The 23533-nt window shown below is 40.7% G+C and overlaps 1 protein-coding gene across 2 annotated transcripts in view; it reads left to right on the top strand.

Annotated features, from left to right (window-relative positions):
• The window catches only part of FZD3 (frizzled class receptor 3), a 98685-nt gene that overhangs the window by 65514 nt on the left and 9638 nt on the right, over nucleotides 1–23533 (top strand). For both annotated transcript variants that reach the window (XM_063153203.1, XM_063153205.1), the window contains 4 exons: nucleotides 3091–3287; nucleotides 5272–6289; nucleotides 20990–21138; nucleotides 22349–22582. In XM_063153203.1, the coding sequence (XP_063009273.1) occupies nucleotides 3091–3287; nucleotides 5272–6289; nucleotides 20990–21138; nucleotides 22349–22582 (1598 nt within the window). The remainder of the gene's footprint in view (nucleotides 1–3090; nucleotides 3288–5271; nucleotides 6290–20989; nucleotides 21139–22348; nucleotides 22583–23533) is intronic.

The raw sequence follows: 23533 nt of genomic DNA, 5'->3' as shown, positions 1-23533 counted from the left end.
TCCCAACTGCTGCTGCCTTTTCCTGGTTGATAACTCTGCAAAACCTTGGGATTGGGGCAGGCACAAAAACAGGAACTCCTTTTTCATAAAGTTGTAGCTCAATCTTCTCATTTTCAAGGCTTTTAGTAAAGAAGGGAAGTTCAACTCTTATCAGAACAAAAGTGGGGTCCTTGTTTTATTTTCCCTTTCATCAAGTAAAGTCTTTTACCCCCAGCTTTTCCAGGCAGGTGTTGGAACTCTCTGGAATCAATTTCTTGGATCCATGTGGCCAAACAATGATTTAACTCTGCTGTAGACAATAAATACTCACAAATAAATATAAAAATAAAAATAAACCTGAAGTACATGTCCAGCCAAACACAAGGAGTTCCTTGAGTAACCTGAGCCTGTAAATGTAAATATTTCCCAACTGCTGCTGCCTTTTCTCCCTCGCTGATAACTGAAGGTTTATCCTGCTCTTCCTGCAAGTTATTGCTGAATTTCAGTTTGAGAAATTAAGGGAATTTAATCAATTTGGTAAATTATGATGATGTTTAAAAAAAACCCACATTAAAGCCATAGCATGGTTTTGTCTTGCATTCCCAAAATTTCCTTTTGTCTTGTATTCCCAAAATTCCCAAGTTATTGCTGAATTTCAGTTTGAGAAATTAAGGGAATTTCATCAATCTGGTAAATTATGATGATGTTTAAAAAAAATCCACATTAAAGCCATAGCATGGTTTTGTCTTGTATTCCCAAAATTTCCTTTTGCAGAGGGAAGGAGGTGTCGGGGAAGGACTGAGAGGTGGTGAGGGAGAAGTGAAACTTTTCCTTGTAATTCCCAGTATTTTCTGCTCGCAGAAATCGCCCTCCTTTTTCCTGTTAGATCAGTTCTGCTCCGTAGTTTGGCGAAAGAAAATGCTGAATTGGTTTAAAACACTTGTCAGGAAATTGCTGCTTGAGGATTTAACCTTTCTGCAGCTCCCCTTCATTCAGCTGCACTCGTAACAAGATTTAGGATTTATGTGCATTTATATCCAACGGGTTCATTTGTGATTCTGTTATCGTGCTGCAAATTCCAAGGATTACAATTCCTGCTCCTTAATCCTGCTGGGCTGTGGAGAAAACCCCTGCTCTCCAAATAATGGGGCTTTTTTGCTAAAAAATCTGTGTAGAACAAAGCTGTTGATGAAACCACTTTTTCCCTCTGAGCTGTGATTTGAAGTATAAATCAGGAGAGGTTTTTCCAGTCTGGGGTTTGTTTCATTCCGGAATTGGAAGTCCTAATTCCACTCTCACAGGAATATTATTGATTTTACTTTGATATCCAAAGGGATGGTGAGGCTTTGGATGGTGGTGGGTGCCACAGAGATTGGGAATACAACACTGATTGATTCTTGGAGAGTTTTAAGGACAAACCACAAAACCCAAGAGCAGAATGAGCCCACGCTGGACAATGACGTGGACTGTCACCACTCACTGGCTTCTCCTGAGACACAAATCCCTTTCCTCTTCATTTTTCCTTCTTTATACTTCAGGAATGCTCCAGACCAGCTCTCCTTCCCTAACTCTGACAGATTTTCTCTCAGAGCTTCCCAGGAGTGTCGCTCTCATTGACACCCAAACCTGTTATAAACCTCCACAGGAGCACAAGACACCGGTTATTTATTTAGAATTTTTTTTATTTTTTTATGATTTCAGGGTGCTTTCTGATGCTTAGGCAAGAAATGACATCTTGGTTGTGCCTTCCCTGTGATTACAGCTCTGGAAGATCCATGGCTGTGTGGGAATTTAAATAACTGGGATAACGTATGGGTGATGTTTTTGCCTGATGTCTGGGTGAAATGATGAGGAGGATTCCATCTTATCAGAAGGCTAATTAATGACTTTATTTTACCATATTATTCTATACTGTATTACATTACATCTAAACGGAATTGTTTTTGCTTTCTCTGAGGTTCAGAGAATGTGAATCCCAGAAATTTCTTGGGAGGTTGTGCCTTGCTTTTCTCTGTGGAGAGAAATGTGGTGACAGTAACGTGCGGGCCGGGAATGAGAGACACATCCACCTTCATGAGAGAACTGAAATCCACCCAGAGAAGGATTTATCCATCAGATTCCCACTGATTTTAATGCAGATGGAGGACAAAAATATCCCTTGGGAATTTTTGCATGCCCCATGTTCCGTCCTGATGATCATTTCCACCAACAGCCACAAGGTCGCTGTTACAGCTGCAATGAGACGAAAGTGAAATATTGCACCAAAGTGCTGCTTGCAGCTTTGAATTATCCTTTTTTAAAATTTTTCTTGCCAGCCCTTTGAATGGAAGATATAAATGTCCCTTGGGAATATTTTCATTGTCCCCATGGTCCCCTGTCTTCCTAAAACCCCCGAGTTCCAGCCAGCCACAAGGTCGCGGTCGCGGTTATGAGGCAAAAGCAAAATATTCCACCAAAGTCCTGCTTGCAGCTACTGAATTCTCCTTTTTTTGTAATTTTTTTTGCCAGCCCTTTGGATGGAGGACCTAAATATCCCTCGGAAATATTTTCATTGTCCTCTGTCTTCCTTAAAGCCCCGAGTTCCATCTTGATGATCATTTCCACCAACAACCAGAAGGTCGCGGTTAAGGTCGCGGTGAGGCAAAAGCAAAATATTCCACCAAAGTGCTGCTTGCAGCTACTGAATTCTTATGTTTTATTTTCCTTGCCAGCCCTTCAGATGGAAAATAGAAATATCCCTTGGGATTTTTTTTATTGTCTTCGTGGTCCCCTGTCTTCCTAAAAGCGCCGAGTTCCATCCAGCCACAAGGTCGCGGTTGCGGTTACGGTCGTGATGAGACAAAACCAAAATATTCCACTGAAGTGCTGCTTGCAGCTACTGAATTCTTATGTTTTATTTTCCTTTCCAGCCCTTCAGATGGAAGATACAAATATCCCTTGGGAATATTTTCATTGCCATTTTTCTTCCTAAAACCCCCGAGTTCCAACCCGCTGATCATTTCTCCCAACAGCTTTCACGGTTACAGTTGTGATGAGACAGAAGCGAAATATTCCACCAAAGTTCTCCTTTCGGCTCCTGAATTCTCCTTTTTGTTTCCTTTTCCGTGCCAGCCGTTCCACCCCATGGTGAACCTGGAGTGCTCGCGGGATTTCCGGCCGTTCCTGTGCGCGCTGTACGCGCCGGTGTGCATGGAGTACGGGCGCGTGACGCTGCCCTGCCGCCGCCTGTGCCAGCGCGCCCACAGCGAGTGCTCCAAGCTCATGGAGATGTTCGGCGTCTCCTGGCCCGAGGATATGGAGTGCACCAGGTGAGAAAAACACTCTTTAAATTTTTTTTTGATTTCAGGATAAAATTACTCCCATCCAGGAGTTTTATGGCCCATTAAGACCAGGTGGTTTTTAAGGTTTTCCGTCACACGCGGCGATGTTTTCCTTCCCATTTGCCGGCAGCCTTTCCTGAGGTGGGAATGAGTTCCTATTCCTGCCCAGGAGATCAGCTGAAAACTGACTGGGTTTGATGAGGGGGAAATCTCAGAGCTGTTAGCAGAGCATGTGCCCCTTGCCGAGCTGCAAACAGCTGTGCTCAGCTTTACGCTGCACAAATAAATTTATAGAAAAACGATCCAGGTCCAAGCTGTTTGAGACAGAGCACGCAGGAAATTAAAAACAGGATCTTCGTGCTTTATCGGTTTTTGTGACTCCAACAGTAAACGAAACTGAGGAGCAGGAACAGGAAGAAACAGTTTCCAGTTGGATTGGAGAGAATGAAAAACAATTTGAATTATTTTACTTAAATAAATCAGAGGATGTTTCTAAGTTACTGGGATTGCTCCACCCTCTCCTTCAAAACTCCAACAGTCCTGAACCTCCAGTCAGAGCTTTATTTACACAAATATCTCCATCATCATTCAATTTATTAATGCTGGTGTCAACTACACACATATCTTCATCTCAGAGCTTTATTTACACAAATATCTCCATCATAATTCCATTTATTAATGCTGGGATCAACTACACAAAAATCTTCATCTCAGAGCTTTATTTACACAAATATCTCCATCATCATTCCATTTATTAATGCTGGTGTCAACTACACAAAAATCTTCATCATCATTCCATTTATTAATGCTGGGATCAACTACACAAAAATCTCCATCATCATTCCATTTATTAATGCTGGTGTCAACTACACAAAAATCTTCATCATCATTCCATTTATTAATGCTGGGATCAACTACACAAAAATCTTCATCATCATTCCATTTATTAATGCTGGGATCAACTACACAAAAATCTTCATCATCATTCCATTTATTAATGCTGGTGTCAGCTACACGAATATTATCATCATAACTCCATCTATTAAAGCTGGTGGCAGTGCTAGTTGGAATTTTGGTGTCACCACCTCCCTGCCCTGCCTGATGGCAGCAAGTGCAGCTGCTTAGGAAAGGCTTTAAAATATTTTTTAAATCCTGCTGCTGTGGGTTTGACCTCACAGATTTCCCGGGATGGATTTTGCATCCTTACCTTCTGGTTAAAGTTCAAATTGGCTCCTCACCCGTTTTATTTTTAAACTTATTTTATAGTTTTAACGTTGCTCTGTGGGATGAGTTTGTGACTAAATAGTGCAGAATTTGATGGATTCCCCATTTTTTGGATTGTCTGGTTTCGCTGCAGTTGGTTTGCCTGAAGTCACACCAAGAAATCCTGATTCTGGTATCAGGAATGGTGTGGCCAGCAGGAGCAGGGGGATCGTCCTCGCCCTGTGCACCTGGAGTGCTGTGTCCAGTGCTGGCCCCTCAAGGACCTCGAGGACCTGGAGAGGGGCTGGGAACACAAACCCTGTGAGGAACCCTGAGGGAGCTGGGGGTGCTCAGCCTGGAGAAAAGGAGACTCGGGGGTGACCTCTCCACCCTCTGCAGCTCCTGAAAGGTGCCGGTGCTCAGCTGGGCTTGGGCTCTTTCTCCAGGAACTGACAGAGCAACGGGAGAGTCTCAAGCTGTGCCCAGGGAAATATGGGTTGGGTATTGGGAAAAGGTTTTTTACTGAAGCAATGATGAAGTTCTGGAATGTTCTGCCCGGGGAGGCGGTGGAGTCACCATCCCGGGGTGTGTTTAACAAGGCCTGGATGTGGCACTGGCGCCAGGGTTCAGTTGAGGTGTTGGGGCATGGGTTGGACTCAGTGATCATTAAGATCTCTTCCAACCCGGTGGCTCTGGTGAGTTCTGTGTGCAGTGAGGCTCCCAGTCCTTGTAAACTCTGAGCAGACTCCTTGTAAACTCCTCTTCTCAGGTTCCCGGACTGCGACGAGCCCTACCCTCGCCTGGTTGACCTCAACCTGGCGGGCGAGCCCACGGAGGAGGCGCCGATGGCCGTGCAGAGGGATTACGGCTTCTGGTGTCCCCGGGAGCTGAAAATCGACCCCGAGCTGGGCTACTCCTTCCTCAGGGTGCGGGACTGCTCCCCTCCCTGCCCCAACATGTACTTCCGCCGCGAGGAGCTCTCCTTCGCCCGCTACTTCATCGGCGTCATCTCCATCGTCTGCCTCTCGGCCACCCTGTTCACCTTCCTCACCTTCCTCATCGACGTCACGCGCTTCCGCTACCCGGAGCGCCCCATCATCTTCTACGCCGTCTGCTACATGATGGTGTCCCTCATCTTCTTCATCGGCTTCCTGCTGGAGGACCGCGTGGCCTGCAACGCCTCCAGCCCCTCGCAGTACAAGGCCTCCACGGTGACGCAGGGCTCGCACAACAAGGCCTGCACCATGCTCTTCATGGTGCTCTACTTCTTCACCATGGCCGGCAGCGTCTGGTGGGTCATCCTCACCATCACCTGGTTCCTGGCCGCCGTGCCCAAGTGGGGCAGCGAGGCCATCGAGAAGAAGGCGCTGCTGTTCCACGCCAGCGCCTGGGGCATCCCGGGCACGCTCACCGTCGTCCTGCTGGCCATGAACAAGATCGAGGGCGACAACATCAGCGGCGTGTGCTTCGTGGGGCTCTACGACGTGGACGCGCTGCGCTACTTCGTGCTGGCGCCCCTGTGCCTCTACGTGGTGGTGGGGGTGTCCCTGCTGCTGGCCGGGATCATCTCCCTCAACCGCGTGCGCATCGAGATCCCGCTGGAGAAGGAGAACCAGGACAAGCTGGTCAAGTTCATGATCCGCATCGGCGTCTTCAGCGTGCTCTACCTCGTGCCCCTGCTGGTGGTCATCGGCTGCTACTTCTACGAGCAGGCCTACCGGGGCGTGTGGGAGACCACGTGGATCCAGGAGCGCTGCCGCGAGTACCACATCCCCTGCCCCTTCCAGGTGAGCGGCGCCGCCCGGCTCCATGCCCAGCCTTCCTTCCTTCCATCATCCTTTTGCGGCTTTCCGTTGTCCTGTTTTGGCTTTCCATCCTTTTGCGGCTTTCCGTTGTCCTTTTTTGGCTTTCCATCCTTTTGTGGCTTTCCGTTGTCCTTTTTTGGCTTTCCATCCTTTTTTGGCTTTCTGTTGTCCTTTTTTGGCTTTCCATCCTTTTTTGGCTTTCCGTTGTCCTTTTTTGGTTTTCCACCATCGTTTTTGGGTTTTCCGTTGTTCTTTTTTGGCTTTCTGTTGTCCTTTTTTGGCTTTCCATCCTTTTGTGGCTTTCCGTTGTCCTTTTTTTGGCTTTCCACCATCGTTTTTGGGTTTTCCATTGTTCTTTTCTGGCTTTCCGTTGTCCTTTTTTGCATTTTCACACCTGAAATGTGTCCTGAGAACAAAGAGAAGGTACAAGAGTTGGGTTTGCTTGGGGGAAAAAATGGATTCTTGGTGTGCTCCCCCTCTGGAAGGGGTGGAGGTGGTGGGCACGGTGATGATGGTGGTGGGCACGATGATGGTGGATCTGGAGCAGTGGAATCACTTGGAATGTGAGCCATGGGCTGGTTCCAGAGCCCTTTTGGGGCTCTTTCCACTCAGAGCAGATGCTGGTGGACATGGTGGACATGGTGTCCATGTCCATACAAAGGTATCCTGAGAATAAAGAGAATGTAGGAAATCTGGATTTTGGGGGGGAAAATGGATTCTTGGTGTGCTCCCCCTCTGGAAGGGGTGGAGGTGGTGGGCACGGTGATGGTGGTGTCCATGATGATGGTGGATTTGGAGCAGTGGGATCACTTGGAATGTGAGCCATGGGCTGAGACCTTTTGGGGCTCTTTGCACTCAAAGCAGATGCTGTGAGACCTGCAAAGGTGTCCTGAGAGCAAAGAGAAGGTACAAGAGTTGGGTTTGCTTGGGGGAAAAAATGGATTCTTTGTGTGCTCCCCCTCTGGAAGGGATGGAGGTGGTGGGCACGGTGATGATGGTGTCCTTGATGATGGTGGATTTGGAGCAGTGGGATCACTTGGAATGTGAGCCATGGGCTGGTTCCAGAGACCTTTTGGGGCTCTTTGCACTCAGAGGAGATGCTGGTGGACATGGTGGACATGGTGTCCATGTCCATGCAAAGGTGTCCTGAGAATAAAGGGAATGTAGGAAATCTGGATTTTGGGGGGGAAAATGGATTCTTGGTGCGCTCCCCCTCTAGAAGGGGTGGAGGTGGTGGGCACGGTGATGGTGGTGTCCATGATGATGGTGGTGTCCATGATGATGGTGGTGTCCACGATGATGGTGGTGTCCACGATGATGGTGGTGTCCATGATGATGGTGGTGTCCACGGTGATGGTGGTGTCCATGAGGATGGTGGTGGTGTCCATGGTGATGGTGGTGGTGTCCATGATGATGGTGGTGTCCATGGTGATGGTGGTGTCCATGAGGATGGTGGTGTCCACGATGATGGTGATGTCCACGATGATGGTGGTGTCCATGATGATGGTGGTGTCCATGATGATGGAGGTGGTGTCCATGGTGATGGTGGTGTCCATGATGGTGGTGGTGGTGTCCATGGTGATGGTGGTGTCCATGATGATGATGGTGGTGTCCATGGTGATGGTGGTGGTGTCCATGGTGATGATGGTGGTGTCCATGAGGATGATGGTGGTGTCCATGGTGATGGTGGTATCCATGGTGATGGTGGTGGTGTCCATGGTGATGGTGGTGTCCATGGTGATGATGGTGGTGTCCATGGTGATGGTGGTGTCCATGATGATGGTGGTGTCCATGGTGATGGTGGTGTCCACGATGATGATGGTGGTGTCCATGATGATGGTGGTGTCCATGGTGATGATGGTGGTGTCCATGATGATGATGGTGGTGTCCATGATGATGGTGGTGTCCATGATGGTGGTGTCCATGGTGATGGTGGTGTCCATGATGATGGTGGTGTCCATGTGGTGTCCATGGTGATGGTGGTGTCCATGATGATGGTGGTGTCCACGGTGATGATGGTGTCCATGATGATGGTGGTGTCCATGATGATGGTGGTGTCCACGATGATGGTGGTGTCCATGATGATGATGGTGTCCATGGTGATGATGGTGGTGTCCACGATGATGGTGGTGTCCATGATGATGGTGGTGTCCATGATGATGGTGGTGTCCATGATGATGGTGGTGTCCATGAGGATGGTGGTGTCCATGAGGATGGTGGTGTCCATGAGGATGGTGGTGGTGTCCATGGTGATGTTTTTGGGTTGTGTGGCTCCTACTGAAGATGTGAAGATGTTTTTTTTAAACTAACCTCAAGACCAGGCTTCGATGAGTTCATTTTTGGTCGTTGGAAGCTTTTATAGTAAAGAATTCTGAAGTTTGAGCTGATTTTTGTCATTTTTTGTTCGTCTGTAGCAGTTCTGGGGGTTTTTGGTGGCCTGGAGCTTTTCCATCTCCTCCATCCGAATCAAATCTGATTTAAAGAAATCTAAATTCATCATGAATTTACAGAAATTTAAATTCATCTCCTGAAGAAAACCAGAGCTCGCAGCCCTTCAGCTTTGGGGGTTTTTTTTCAAGAAACTGGGATTGATCTGCTGGGTTGAATCGAGAAAATAAAATATTTTAGGGATTAATTGCCCGATTTTGGGCCAAAATGTCAGATTTCTTTGGAATTACATTCCTTAGATATTATCTGCCAATTATTTTAAATAATTTAAATAATTATTTTCAATTTTTCCTTTAAAAGTAATTTTCACTGAGTCCTTTGAAGCAGTTCCTGCGCTTTTCTCCAAATCTTCTCCATTTTCCTTCTGATCTCGTCTTTAAAAAAATTAAAATAAATTAAAATTGCCGTCATGTTTTGAAGAATTTAATTATTCTGGGAGATGATGTAATTGCAAATATCATTTTTATCCGTAACAAAAATAGACAATCCCATTCTTCCCCATTTTTTTTTCCTCCCTATTGCTGTGGGATAAATTTAAATGAGATTTTTTTTTTCCGCCCACTCACTCCCATCCCTGCCTGGTGTTTATTTAATTTGAGTGAAATTAACTTTTTTATTGTTAATTTAATTTTATTTTATTTTAAAATAAAATTTATTCCTGTTAGTACTGAATTTTAAACAAATTTTTAAGAAAATTAATTTTAAACTTCAAATTTTAACAAATTTTAACGCGTTGTCTGACAACATTGGACTGATGGGTTTTAATTTAATTTGAGTGAAATTAACTTTTTATTGTTAATTTTATTTTATTTTATTTTAAAATTTATTCCTGTTAGTACTGAATTTTAAACAAATTTTTGAGAAAATTAATTTTAAAATTCTAATTTTAACAAATTTTAATGCGTTGTCTGACAACATTGGACCGATGGGTTTTAATTCAATTTGAGTGAAATTGACTTTTTTATTGTTTATTTTATTTTAAAATAAAATTTATTCCTGTCAGTACTGAATTTTTAACAAATTTTGAAGAAAATTAATTTTAAAATTCAAATGTTAACAAATTTTAATGCGTTGTCGGACAACATTGGAGCGATGGGTTTTAATTTAATTTGAGTGAAATTAACTTTTTAATTGTTAATTTTATTTCATTTTATTTTATTTTATTTTATTTTAAAATTTATTCCTGTTAGTACTGAATTTTAAACAAATTTTTAAGAAAATTAATTTTAAACTTCAAATTTTAACAAATTTTAACGCGTTGTCTGACAACATTGGACCGATGGGTTTTAATATTAGGATTAAAATCCCAATAGGATTAAAATCCTCTCACCTGCTGTAATTTTTTAATAATAATTAATTAATTATAATTAATTATTCTTGAATAATTCCAGAATTCAGCAGTTTGCTCATCTCCCATTTCACAAATGCACTTTTTGAGCTGGTAAAGGTAAATTTCTTATTTTACTGCACATTTTCAGCATCCTGTGAGACGGCAGCGTGGGATGGGCTGAATGAAATGGAATTTCAGGATGGAATTTCTCCGTTTTTGGGGGCAAAAATTTCATTTTTTTTCCCCCATGTTAACTGGAAAACAAATTGTGAGTGAAATCCTGAATCTCAGAGCAATGGAAACAATCCTGAAATCCTTCCCATTTTCAACAAGAGCAGGGGTTAATTTGGATTTCATTGCAATTTAAGAAATGAAACAAGATTTTAATTAAATAATAATAATTTAATTTACAGTGACAAATCCTACCATGTTAACTGGAAACCAAACTGTGAGTGTAATCCTGGATCTCAGAGCAATGGAAACAATCCTGAAATCTTTCCCATTTTCAACAAGAGCAGGGGTTAATTTGAATTTCATTGCTTTTTAGGAAAACAAGCAAGATTTTAATAATAATAATAATAATAATAATAATAATAATAATAATAATAATAATAATAATAATAATAATAATAATAATAATAATAAACAGTGGCAAATCCTACTATGTTAACTGGAAAACAGATTGTGAGTGTAATCCTGAATCTCAGAGCAATGGAAACAATTCTGAAATGGAGGTCGCTCCATCAGATTCCCTTTGCTCTTTCACATTTTTAACAAAACCATGGGTTAAAATTTGAATTTCATTGCTTTTTAAGCAATAAAGCAAGATTTTAATAATAATAATTTAATTTACAGTGACAAATCTTAGCTCATTTGACTGGAAAACAAATCGTGAGTTTGTCAGAGCAATGGCAGTGATGGAAACAATTCTGAAATCTTTCCCATTTTCCACATGAGCGTGGGTTAATTTGAATTTCATTGCAATTTAAGAAATGAAACAAGATTTTAATAATAATAATAATAATAATAATTTAATTTACAGTGACAAATCCTACCATGTTAACTGGAAACCAAACTGTGAGTGTAATCCTGGATCTCAGAGCAATGGAAACAATTCGGAAATCTTTCCCATTTTCAACACAAGCGTGGGTTAATTTGGATTTCATTGCTTTTTTAAGAAATGAAACAAGATAATAATAATAATAATAATAACAATAATAATAATAATAATAATAATAATTTACTTTACAGTGACAAATCTTAGCTCATTTGACTGGAAAACAAATTGTGAGTTTGTCAGAGCAATGGCAGTGATGGAAACAATTCTGAAATCCTTCCCATTTTCAACACAAGCGTGGGTTAATTTGAATTTCATTGTTTTTTAAAGAAAACAAGCAAGATAATAATAATAATAATAATAATAATAATAATAATAATAATAATAATAATAATAATAATAATAATTTACAGTGACAAATCCTACCACGTTAACTGGAAACCAAACTGTGAGTGTAATCCTGGATCTCAGAGCAATGGAAACAATTCTGAAATCGAGGTCGCTCCATCAAATTCCCTTTGCTCCTTCCCATTTTTAACACAAGCGTGGGTTAATTTGAATTTCATTGCTTTTTAAGCAAAACAAGCAAGATTTTAATAATAATAATTTAATTTACAGTGACAAATGTTGACTGGAAAATAAATTGTGAGCGTAATCGTGGATCTCAGAGCAATGGCAGTGATGGAAACAAGTCTGAAATCCTTCCCATTTTCACCAAGAGCAGGGGTTAATCTGAATTTCATTGCTTTTATCCTGAGGGAAACACCAAATAATTGCAGATTTTGCCCCAGAGGAGGGCACAGGGGCTGTGCAGGTTTTTCCCCACACACACCCCGCGCTCATTAATTTGTATTTTCACACACGTGGGAAGAGGCTGTGGGAAAAAAGCAATGAAATTCAAATTAATGAACTGTGATTGATCATTTGGGGGCAGGAGGGGCAATATTCAGGAATTGTTGGATAAATGTTGAAATGAGCAGCGTGCCCACGGAGCAGCCTTGCTTTTCCCTGGAGAAAGGTGGAAATTGGTGTTTTTAACCTTTTTTTGAGCACCTGCCCACCATGAGGGAACAGCGTTCCCTTGTCGCCGTCACATTTCCTGAAAATTCCTCTTTGCCCGGGATTCTGCTGCTGGGAAACCTCAGGGAAAACGAAACCAAGATTTTGTCATTGGCTCCTCCTGCGTTTGCTGCTCTGGAATGCGGTTATTGGTTATATATTGGGGATTGGTTATATATTGGGGATTGGTTATTCCACAGGTGAACGGGTTTGAGTCAATGGCCAATCACAGTCAGGCTGTGTCCAGGAGTCGGGGGGGGGGGGGGGGGGCGTTAATTATCGTTATTTGCAGCTTTCTGTTGTATCCTTCCTCTATTTTTAATATGATATGATATGATATGATATGATATGATATGATATGATATAATATAATATAATATAATATAATATAATATAATATAATATAATATAATATAATATAATATAATATAATATAATATAATATAATATAATATAATATAATATAATATAATATAATATAATATAATATAATATAATATAATATAATGTAATGTAATGTAGTGTAATGTAATATAATACAATATAATATAATGTAATATAATGTAATGTAATGTAATAGAATAGAATAGAATAGAATAGAATGTTATATTATGCGATTGAATATATATAATAATATAATGCAATATACTATATAATTAATATATAATATAACATAACACAATATGATATACTATAATATATCATCATATAATATACTATATATAATGTAATATGATTAATACAATATAATATAGTATAACATAATATAGCATAATATAATATAATAAAATATAATATAATATATATAATTAATATAATATAATATAATATAATATAATATAATATAATATAATATAATATAATATAATATAATATAATATAATATAATATAATATAATATAATATAATATAATATAATATTATATTATATTATATTATATTATATTATATTATATTATATTATATTATATTATATTATTAAATATATATAATAATATAATGCAATATACTATATAATTAATATATAACATAACACAATATGATATATTATAATATATCATCATATAATATACTGTATATAATGTAATATGATTAATACAATATAATATAGTATAACATAATCTAGCATAATATAATATATATAATTAATATGATTTAATATAACATAATGTAACATAATATGATATGATATGATATGATATGATATTATATTACAATATAATATTTGTATAATATATATAATTAATATATTTAATACATATAATATATAATATATAATAACATAACATAATATATAATATATAATATATAATATATAATATATAATATATAATATATAATACAATATAATACAGTATAATACAGTATAATACAGTATAATACAATATAATATATATAATGAATATAAGATATGATATGATATGATATGATTAATATCATATAATACCATGAAATAATAAATTAGCCTTCTAAGAACATGGACTCAGATTCACAATGTCCTCCTTGGGACCCATCAAATTCCACATTTCCTGCGGATTCCTGGGTTCACTGAGGGAAAGCTTCTCTGCAGGGGCACAGGATGGGAGGGAAGGAACGGGCGCAGAAATGAATTTATTGAATTTGTGATCTCTGCCTCCGACAGCACCTGCGGGGCGAGAGCTCCCGGATGTGCCCGAGCAGCGCCAGCGCGGGGCCCTCGGCCCAAATCCCGCACTTCCCTCTTTTCCTCAGAGCCCAGACCCGCAGGGAAATCCTTCCCTGGAATGGAATTCCCAAAAATGGAATTCCTAAAAAATTGAATTCCTAAAAAATGAAATTCCCAAAGAGTGGAATTCCCAAAGAATGGAATTCCTAAAGAATGGAATTCCCAGAGAATGGAATTCCTAAAAGAAAGAATGGAATGCCCAGAGAAAGAATGGAATTCCCAAAAAATGGAATTCCCAGACAATGGAATTCCCAAACAATGGAATTCCCAGAGAATGGAATTCCCAAAGAGAGAATGGAATTCCCAAAGAAACATTGGAATTCCCAGAGAATGGAATTCCTAAAAGAAAGAATGGAATTCCCAGAGAATGGAATTATCAAAAAATGGAATTCCCAAAGAAAAAATGGAGTTCCCAAAGAATGGGATTCCCAAAAAATTGATCAAAAAATGGAATTCCCAAAGAATGGAATTCCCAGAGAATGGAATTCCCAAAAAATGGAATTCCCAAAGAATGGAGTTCCCAAAGAAAGAATGGAATTCCCAAAGAAAGAATGGAATTCTCAAACAATGGAATTCCCAAAGAAAGAATGGAATTCCCAGAGAATGGAATTCCTAAAAGAAAGAATGGAATTCCCAAAGAATGGAATTCCCAGAGAAAGAATGGAATTCCCAGAGAATGGAATTCCTAAAAGAAAGAATGGAATTCCCAGAGAATGGAATTCCCAAAAAATGGAATTCCCAAAGAAAGATTGGAATTCCCAGAGAATGGAATTCCTAAAAGAAAGAATGGAATGCCCAGAGAATGGAATTCCCAAAGAATGGAATTCCCAGAGAAAGAATGGAATTCCCAAAGAATGGAGTTCCCAAAGAAAGAATGGAATTCCCAAAGAAAGAATGGAATTCTCAAAGAATGGAATTCCCAAAGAATTCGTGGCTTCTCCGTGCCTGGAATTGTCCGGCGTTGCCTGGAGCAGCCCGGGACGGTGGGAGAGGCCATGGCTGAACTGGATGAAGCTTTCAGGTCTTTTTTAACCCAAAAATCCTGAAAATCCGTGAGATTTTCTAATTCTCCTGTTCCTGGAGTGCACAAATCCCTTTTACATTCCCAGGAATGGGATCAGGTCTGGAGGAAAACACAAAATCGCCGCCAGAATTCTCTTTTCTCTGGGAAAATTTCTGATTTATTTATAATTTATATGAACAATATATTATTTATATCTAATATATAATTATACCAGAATTTAAATATTTTGCATTTAGGCTGAGGTGGCTTGTGGAGTTTGGCTATTCCAGGAAAATTCATAATTTCATGTGTGGTGAATTCATTTGTATTTTTCACTCTTCCTAAATAGCTGGACAGTAAAAAAAATCTAAATTTTGGTGACGAACACGAGTGAGTTTTTGCCCAATTTTGCTGTTTTTAAAACTGGTCTCTGTCCCAGCGCCTTTGGGCTCAAATATCTGATTTTTATCCCAATAAACGTTAAAGAATAATTTCAAATTTCACTTTTCCAGTGTTAATTAATATAAATATTGTTAATTATTATAAATACCTGGTGTCTGCTGGTGAATTTTGTTCCAAACAGGTGCAGTCACTCTGCATTAATGTGAATTTTTGCCCAATTTTGCTGGTTTTAAATCTGGTTTCTGTCCCAGTGTTTTGGGGTTGGAGGTGTCCCAGCGCCTTTGGGCTCAAACACCAAATAAACCTTAAAGAGTAATTTCATTTTTCCAATGTTAATTATCATAAATATTGTTAATTATGATAAATACCTGGTGTCTGCTGGTGAATTTTGTTCCAAACAGGTGCAGTCACTCAGCATTAATGTGAATTTTTTAAAACTGGTTTCTGTCTCAGTGCCTTTGGGCTCAAACACCTGATTTTTAGCCCAATAAACCTTAAAGAATAATTTCAAATTTCACTTTTCCAATGTTAATTATCATAAATATTGTTAATTATGATAAATACCTGGTGTCTGCTGGTGAATTTTGTTCCAAACAGGTGCAGTCACTCAGCCTTAATGTGCATTTTTGCCCAATTTTTGCTGATTTTAAAACTGGTTTCTGTCCCAGTGCCTTTGGGCACAAACACCTGATTTTTAGCCCAGTAAACCTTAAAGAATAATTCCAAACTTCATTTTTCTGCTGTTAATTATTATAAGTACTGTTAATTATTATAAATGCCTGGTGTCTGCAGGTGAATTTTGTTCCAGCAGGTGCAGTCACTCAGCATTCACGTGAATTTATTGGGTGTTAATTTGCAGAAAGGTGTGGGATGATGTTTAATAACTCTCCTTGCCAAAGAGCAGGACGAGCTCCCTCTCACCCGGAGGATTTGTTGGATGGATTTATTTCCATTTTTTTCATCTGGATTTATTTGTAGCACTCAGCAGGAGCACGTCGAGCCAGGAGGTTTTGCTGTTGAGGGATTTATTGTAATATCCCGGTGGAATTAATGCAGCGAGCAGAGCTGGTGGTTTGTCCTTGATGAAAAATTCAAAACTCAATTCCCTTCGGGCCAGAGGTTTTGCCTGGGGAGATTTAACCCCATGGACATCAAATAGAAATATAAATCATTAAACATAAAAATGAATGAATGTCACCTTCATTAAGAAATTATGAATTTTGCCATTTATTCCACTCAGTGCCAAAGGAGGTAGTGATGAAATAATAATATATAATATATAACATATAACACATAATATATAATTTATATTATATTATATATATTATATCATATCATATCATATCATATCATATCATATCATATCATATCATATTATTGCATTATATTGCATTATATAACATATAACATATAACATATATAATATATATTATATATTATATAATATATAATATATGTTATATGTTATATGTTATATATTATTTATATTATATTATATTATATTATATTATATTATATTATATTATATTATATTATATTATATTATATTATATTATATTATATTATATTAATTTTATTATATTATTATCATATATCATATCATATCATATTATTGCATTATATTGCATTATATAACATATAACATATATATAATATAATATAATATAATATAATATAATATAATATAATATAATATAATATAATATAATATAATATAATATAATATAATATAATATAATATAATATAATATAATATAATATAATATAATATAATATAATATAATATAATATAGTGGATTTTTGAGAGCTTTGTTTTGCTGGGTAATTTTTAATTGGGTAATAGTATTGTTGAATTCTGGGTAATTTCACAATTTGGCTACAAAATTCTGTGGGAGGGTCCAGTGGTGCCCAAGACCCTTCAGCATCCCTGGGGCTGAGGTGGATGCAAAAATCCAGGATCATCTCCTAATTGTGCTGATGATATTTTTAATCATGCTCGTGGCATTTCTGCACTCCTGTTTTCCATCTCCAGTGGTGACAGGACTAAAAACGTGCAATAATAGAAAATATTAAACCTGGTCCAATATTGCAAAATATTAAACCTGGATTTGCTGGGTTACACCTGTGCTGCCTCTCAGCATTAATTGGAGGATTATTACTATTATTATTATTATTATTATTATTATTGATTATTATTATTGATTATGATTATGATTAGAATAACAATAATATCACAGGGCAGGAGCCTATTTCTGGCAAATCCTCCTCCCCCTTTGAATTGATATTTTTGGGTAAAACCTGGCTCTGTGTGTTGTTCTGGAGGCTGTACCTGTGTTCCACATCAATACAACCACAGGATCAGAGGGGAGCTCTGACTGTCACCTCTGTCATAGACTGGACACATGCTCGTGACATTTCTAATTAATTATGCTCATGACATTTCTAATTAATTATGCTCGTGACATTTCTAATTAAGCTCATGGCATTTCTGCACTCCCGTTTCCCACCTCCGCTGGTGACAGGACTAAAAATGTGCAATAATACAAAATATCAAACCTGGATGTGCTGGGTTCCACCTGTGCTGCCCCTCAGCGTTACCTGGAATATCACAGGGTGGGATTCTGGCAAATCCCCCTGGCACAGGGCATGATTGGACTTTGGATTTATATTTTGGGGGGAAAAACTTTGAATTTATAATTTGGGGGGGAAACTGGCTCTGTGTGTTGTTCTGGAGGCTGTGCCTGTGTTCCACATCAATACAAGCCTGTGGGATCAGAGGGCAGCTCTGATTGTCACCCTCTGTCACAGACCGGACACTTGTGACATTTCTAATTATGCTCCTGACATTTCTACACTCCCGTTTTCCATACAGGAAAATGGCTGACGGGACTAAAAATGTGCAATGATACAAAATATTAAACCTGGTGCAATAATACAAAATATCAAACCGGGATTTGCTGGGTTAAACCTGTGTTGCCCCTCAGCATTAACTGGAATATTGTCATTATCACTGCCATTATTATTGTCATTATTATTGTCATTATTATCATTATTATTGTCATTATTACTATTAATGTTAATTGCAATATAGGTGGGAGCCTATTTCTGGCAAATCCCCCTGGCACAGGGCATGATTTGACTTTGGATTTATATTTTTGGGGGGAAAAACTTTGAATTTATAATTTGGGGGGAAAACTGGCTCTGTGTGTTGTTCTGGAGGCTGTACCTGTGTTCCACATCAATACAAGCCTGTAGGATCAGAGGGCAGCTCTGATTGTCACCCTCTGTCACAGACCGGACACTTGTGACATTTCTAATTATGCTCCTGACATTTCTACACTCCTGTTTTCCATACAGGAAAATGGCTGACAGGACTAAAAATGTGCAATAATACAAAATATTAAACCTGGTGCAATAATACAAAATATCAAACCTGGATTTGCTGGGTTAAACCTGTGTTGCCTCTCAGCATTAACTGGAATATTGTCATTATCACTGCCATTATTATTGTCATTATTATTGTCATTATTATCATTATTATTGTCATTATTATCATTATTATTGTCATTATTACTATTAATTTAAATTGCAATATAGGTGGGAGCCTATTTCTGGCAAATCCCCCTGGCACAGGGCATGATTTGACTTTGAATTTATATTTTTGGGGGGAAAAAACTTTGAATTTGTGATTGGGCTGGCTCAGTCACGTCCTGAGGTCTGGTGGCTTTTCAGCACGGTCACCATCTGTCCCAAAGCAATGGGGAGATTTCCTGGGCACCTCCCCCCAATTAAACAACCACAATTAAACCTTCCTGCCAATCCTTGGGCCTTTCTTATCCCACTGTGCACTGAGTTCATTCCTGTCGGGATCAGGATAATTCTGCTGTTTGTCCTCCGTGTTTTCTCTTGCCCTCATCTCCCGAGAAAATAAAAATTCTCAAGGTGTAGGAAAATTCGAGGGGTTTGGAAATCTCCCTGAGCTGTGACAAAAAGCAGGGAGCCTCTTGTTAAAGGCTGAGTAATTTGGGGGCCAGGGGGTGTTTGGGATCATGGAATCACAGAATGGTTTGGGAAGGGACCAGAACTCATCCAGATCCAACCCGGAGCCATCCCAGGTGTCTCCAAGCCCCGTCCAGCCTGGCCTTGGACACTGCAGGGATCCAGGGGCAGCCACAGCTTCTCTGGGAAATCCATTCCAGCCCTCACAGGATCTGTTTGGCTTCATTCTGCATCATCCTGCCATCCTTTGTGCTCTCACCTCCTTCCAGCTTCTCCAGCATTTCCTTCCTTGCTGGACCTTGAAGCAGAAGCAGAACCAAGGGGAAGAGTTGATATTTGAAAGAGTTTGGACAGTATGAGAATGACTGGAAAATTCATGTGAAGAGTCTGAGGGTGAAGGAAAAGAGACAAAAATGATGGTGGATGTGAAGGATTGCACAACTCAAAAATGGTTTTTGCAGTAAAGACCAAAGCAAGCCAGGGAGGACTGGGAGGAGAATCCAGGTTTCATGAGATGAACAGAACTGGACAGAATGGGTTGGGTTGGAGGGACCTTGGAGCTGACATGGGCAGGGACACCTCCCATTATCCCAGAGTGCTCCAAGCCCTCTCCAGCCTGGCCTTGGACACTCCCAGGGATCCAGGGGCAGCCGCAGCTTCTCTGGAATTCCAGCCCAGCCCCTCCTCACCCTCACAGGGAACAATCCCTTCCCAACATCCCATCCATCCCTGCCCTCTGGCAGTGTGCAGCCATTCCCTGTGTCCTGTCCCTCCATCCCTTGTCCCCAGTCCCTCTCCAGCTCTCCTGGAGCCCCTTTAGGCCCTGAAGGGGCTCTGAGCTCTCCCTGGATCCTTCTCTTCTCCCGGTGAGCACCCCCAGCTCTCCCAGCCTGGATCCCAGCTCTCCCAGTTGCTGGAATTGTTGGAATTCCACGGTGACCACACAGATGCCCACAGAGGACTTCTCCCCACCATGAGTTTGTTCCTTCCCTCCCCATCTTGGTGGCCCCTCCCAGGCCTCCTCTGGAAGTTCTCTCTCCCTGAAGGTTCAGGTTTTGGGCCAGGTTATCAGTTCCAGAAAGCTCCTGGTGTTTGTTCTGCAGATACCCTACAGACCTTCCTGGAAGGAAAATCTTTATCTTCTCCTCCAAACCAACCCTTTGGGCATGAAAATATCTGGAAAATTTGATTTTGTGAGGGTTTTCTGCCTGAAGAGAGAAAGTTTGGCTGGGTTGATAGGAACAAGACACAGTTTGATAAGAACCTGGCCAGAGCCTTGAATTCCCAAGGGCAGGAGTCAGGAAACCCTGCAAGGAACAAAGGCTCAGTGCTGACCATCCACGAAGCTCCACTGGCATTTTTCCCAAGAGCAGCACCTGGTCCTGCGTGGGTTCATCCCATCAAAGCAACGACTGTCTCTGATTCGCAGACTGGAAAATATTCCAGGATCATTCAGGGCAGGGACAAAAGAGCAGAGATACAAATGAAGGCCAGGAGCTCGCAGCAGCCGAGACCTTTGTCGTGTGGGGCAGCCCCGGGCCCTGCAGAGCTCCGGTCGTGGAGCAAAGGAGCCCCGGCCGTGTTGGCTTTGCCTCGCGATGATTTCAGTGTGTTCACACCCCGTGGTGAGCCAGGATGGGGTGGCAGAACTTTCCTTTCCTCTCTTTTTCTCTCCCCAGGTCACCCAGATGAGCCGTCCCGACCTGATTCTGTTCCTCATGAAGTACCTGATGGCCTTGGTGGTCGGCATCCCCTCGGTGTTCTGGGTTGGGAGCAAGAAGACCTGCTTTGAGTGGGCCAGCTTCTTCCACGGGCGCAGGAAAAAGGAGTGAGCGCGGGTTTCTTACAGAGGAACCTTCCCTTGCTGCCCCGGGCTGGGTTTTCACACACACAAAGGCAGGAATGGATGGAAAAGTCACAATTCAGAATGAGGCCAGGAAGGACAAAAAATTCCTGATTTCTCCCTAAATATTCTTCGTTCCCAGAATCAAACCTACATTTGTCCATCTTCAAAACGTTTTTAAGAATTAAGTGTCGAATAAACACTTCATGGTGTTTAGGTGGAATGGAAGCTTTTTGTTTATAAATGTGCACCTAGCCAGCTGAATCAGAGCTTTAAATTGGAATTAAATTCAGGTTCCTGTCACCGTGGCTGCAGTTGAAAGCGTTTGTCTCTAATTTTAATCTTCCTGATGCATTGGTGCTGAATGGCAGCTTGATAAAGTGACAACAAGAATTTCTTGTGGCTTCTGTAAGGTTGACATTAATTTAAATTAAGGTTGGCAATGATTTAGAGACAATCTGTGATTTTGTGGTAGCTGCGGGTAGGTGCTTTCCTAATAAATATTTCTGATTTGCAGACTGGAAAATATTTCAGGGCACGGACAAAAGAGCAGAAATTCCTAATAAATATTAGGAATATATTAGGAATATTATATATATATATATATATTAGGAATATAATATAATTAGGAATATATATATTAGGGATATATATATATATTAGGGACATATATATTAGGGATATATATATATATAAGGAATATATATATTAGGAATATATATATGTATGTATATTAGGAATATAAAATTCCTAATAAATATTGAGAATTTTATAATATTATTGTATATAAATAAAATTTATAAATACTATAAATATTATTAATTATTATTATTAATTATAAAATTTATTTAAATATAAAATTCTTAAAATATAAAATTTATAAATCTTATAGTATTTTGTATTATTATTTAAAATTTTAAATAATATTTATATTACTATTACAAATATATTTTTATAGGGTATATTAGGATATAGTGTCCTTTAAGATGTTTTAAAGCAGAAAGTTTTTGGTGACTCCTCCATCCCTGGATGACTTTTGGTCCATCCTTCAAGAATTCAGCTGGGCTAAAACAACCACACAGGGGGCTGAAACAACCACACAGGGACACTATCACGTCAGTGATGCTCTTGTTGGCCAAGCCAACGCCGTGCTCGCTTTCACCCCGCGCTAATTACCGCTAATTGCTCCGCTCAGGGTCGTCAACGAGAGCCGCCAGGTGCTGCAGGAGCCGGACTTCGCGCAGTCGCTGCTGCGGGACCCCAACACGCCCATCATCCGCAAGTCGCGGGGCACCTCCACGCAGGGCACCTCCACGCATGCCTCGTCCACGCAGCTGGCCGTGCTGGACGAGCAGAGGAGCAAGGCCGGCAGCGTGCACAGCAAAGTCAGCAGCTACCACGGCAGCCTGCACCGCTCGCGGGACGGACGGTACGGGCCGAACCAACGGGGCCGGGGATGCTTCTCCTTTTGAATGGTTTTAGGAAAAAAACTTTTTTTTTTCCTAAAAAAAAAATCTATCAGCTCGGGTGGGGAGGACTGATGGGTCGCGCTCACGGCACCGCTGCTCCCAGGAGTGGCGCTGAGGAGGAGGAAGAGCGCAGCTGTGTCTGCTGGTCTGCGGGCAGAGCTGGGGGTTCCGTCCTCACGAGAGCATCTGGAGATTCCCCTTTTTCAGTTGGACATGCGAGGTCCTCTGTGAAATGAACAGGGCAGGAGACCTTTCTCCTTCTGAATGCTTTTAGTAAAAATCAGCTCGGGTGGGAAAAGTGACGGGTCGCGCTCACGCCGCCGCTGCTCCCAGGAGTGGCACAGAAGAATGAAATAGGGCAGGAGACCTTTCTCCTTTTTAATGCTTTTATTAAAAGTGATCAGCTCGGGTGGGAAGAAGCGATGGGTCTCACGCCGCCGCGGCTCCCAGGAGTGGCAGGGAGGAGGAGGAAGAGTGCAGCTGTGTCCGCTGGTCTGTGGGCTGAGCTGGGGGTTCCGTCCTCATGAGAGCATCAGGAGATTCCTCTTTTTCAGTTTGACATTCGAGGTCCTCTGTGAAGTAAAGAGGCAGGAGACCTTTCTCCTTTTGAATGGTTTTAGTAAAAATCAGCGCGGGTGGGGGGAACCGACAGGTGTCATGGCGCCGCTGCTCCCAGGAGTGGCACGGAGGGGGAGAAGGAAGAGCGCAGCTGTGTCTGCTGGTCTGTGGGCTGAGCTGGGGGTTCCCTCGTCACCAGAGCATCGGGAGATTCCCCTCTTTTGGTTTGACATTTGGGGTCCTCTTTCTAGCTGACATCCTTTTAGGTTGGGATGAGGGGTAAAAAGGGTCTTAGCAGACACTGGATTCTGTTCCTCACGTCTAGACATCACTTTGATCTGTCAATTCCGTGT

The sequence above is a fragment of the Melospiza melodia genome, chromosome 3, assembly GCF_035770615.1.
Source record: "Melospiza melodia melodia isolate bMelMel2 chromosome 3, bMelMel2.pri, whole genome shotgun sequence".
In the NCBI taxonomy this organism is placed as follows: domain Eukaryota; kingdom Metazoa; phylum Chordata; class Aves; order Passeriformes; family Passerellidae; genus Melospiza; species Melospiza melodia.
This window is presented reverse-complemented; position numbering and strand designations above follow the sequence as displayed.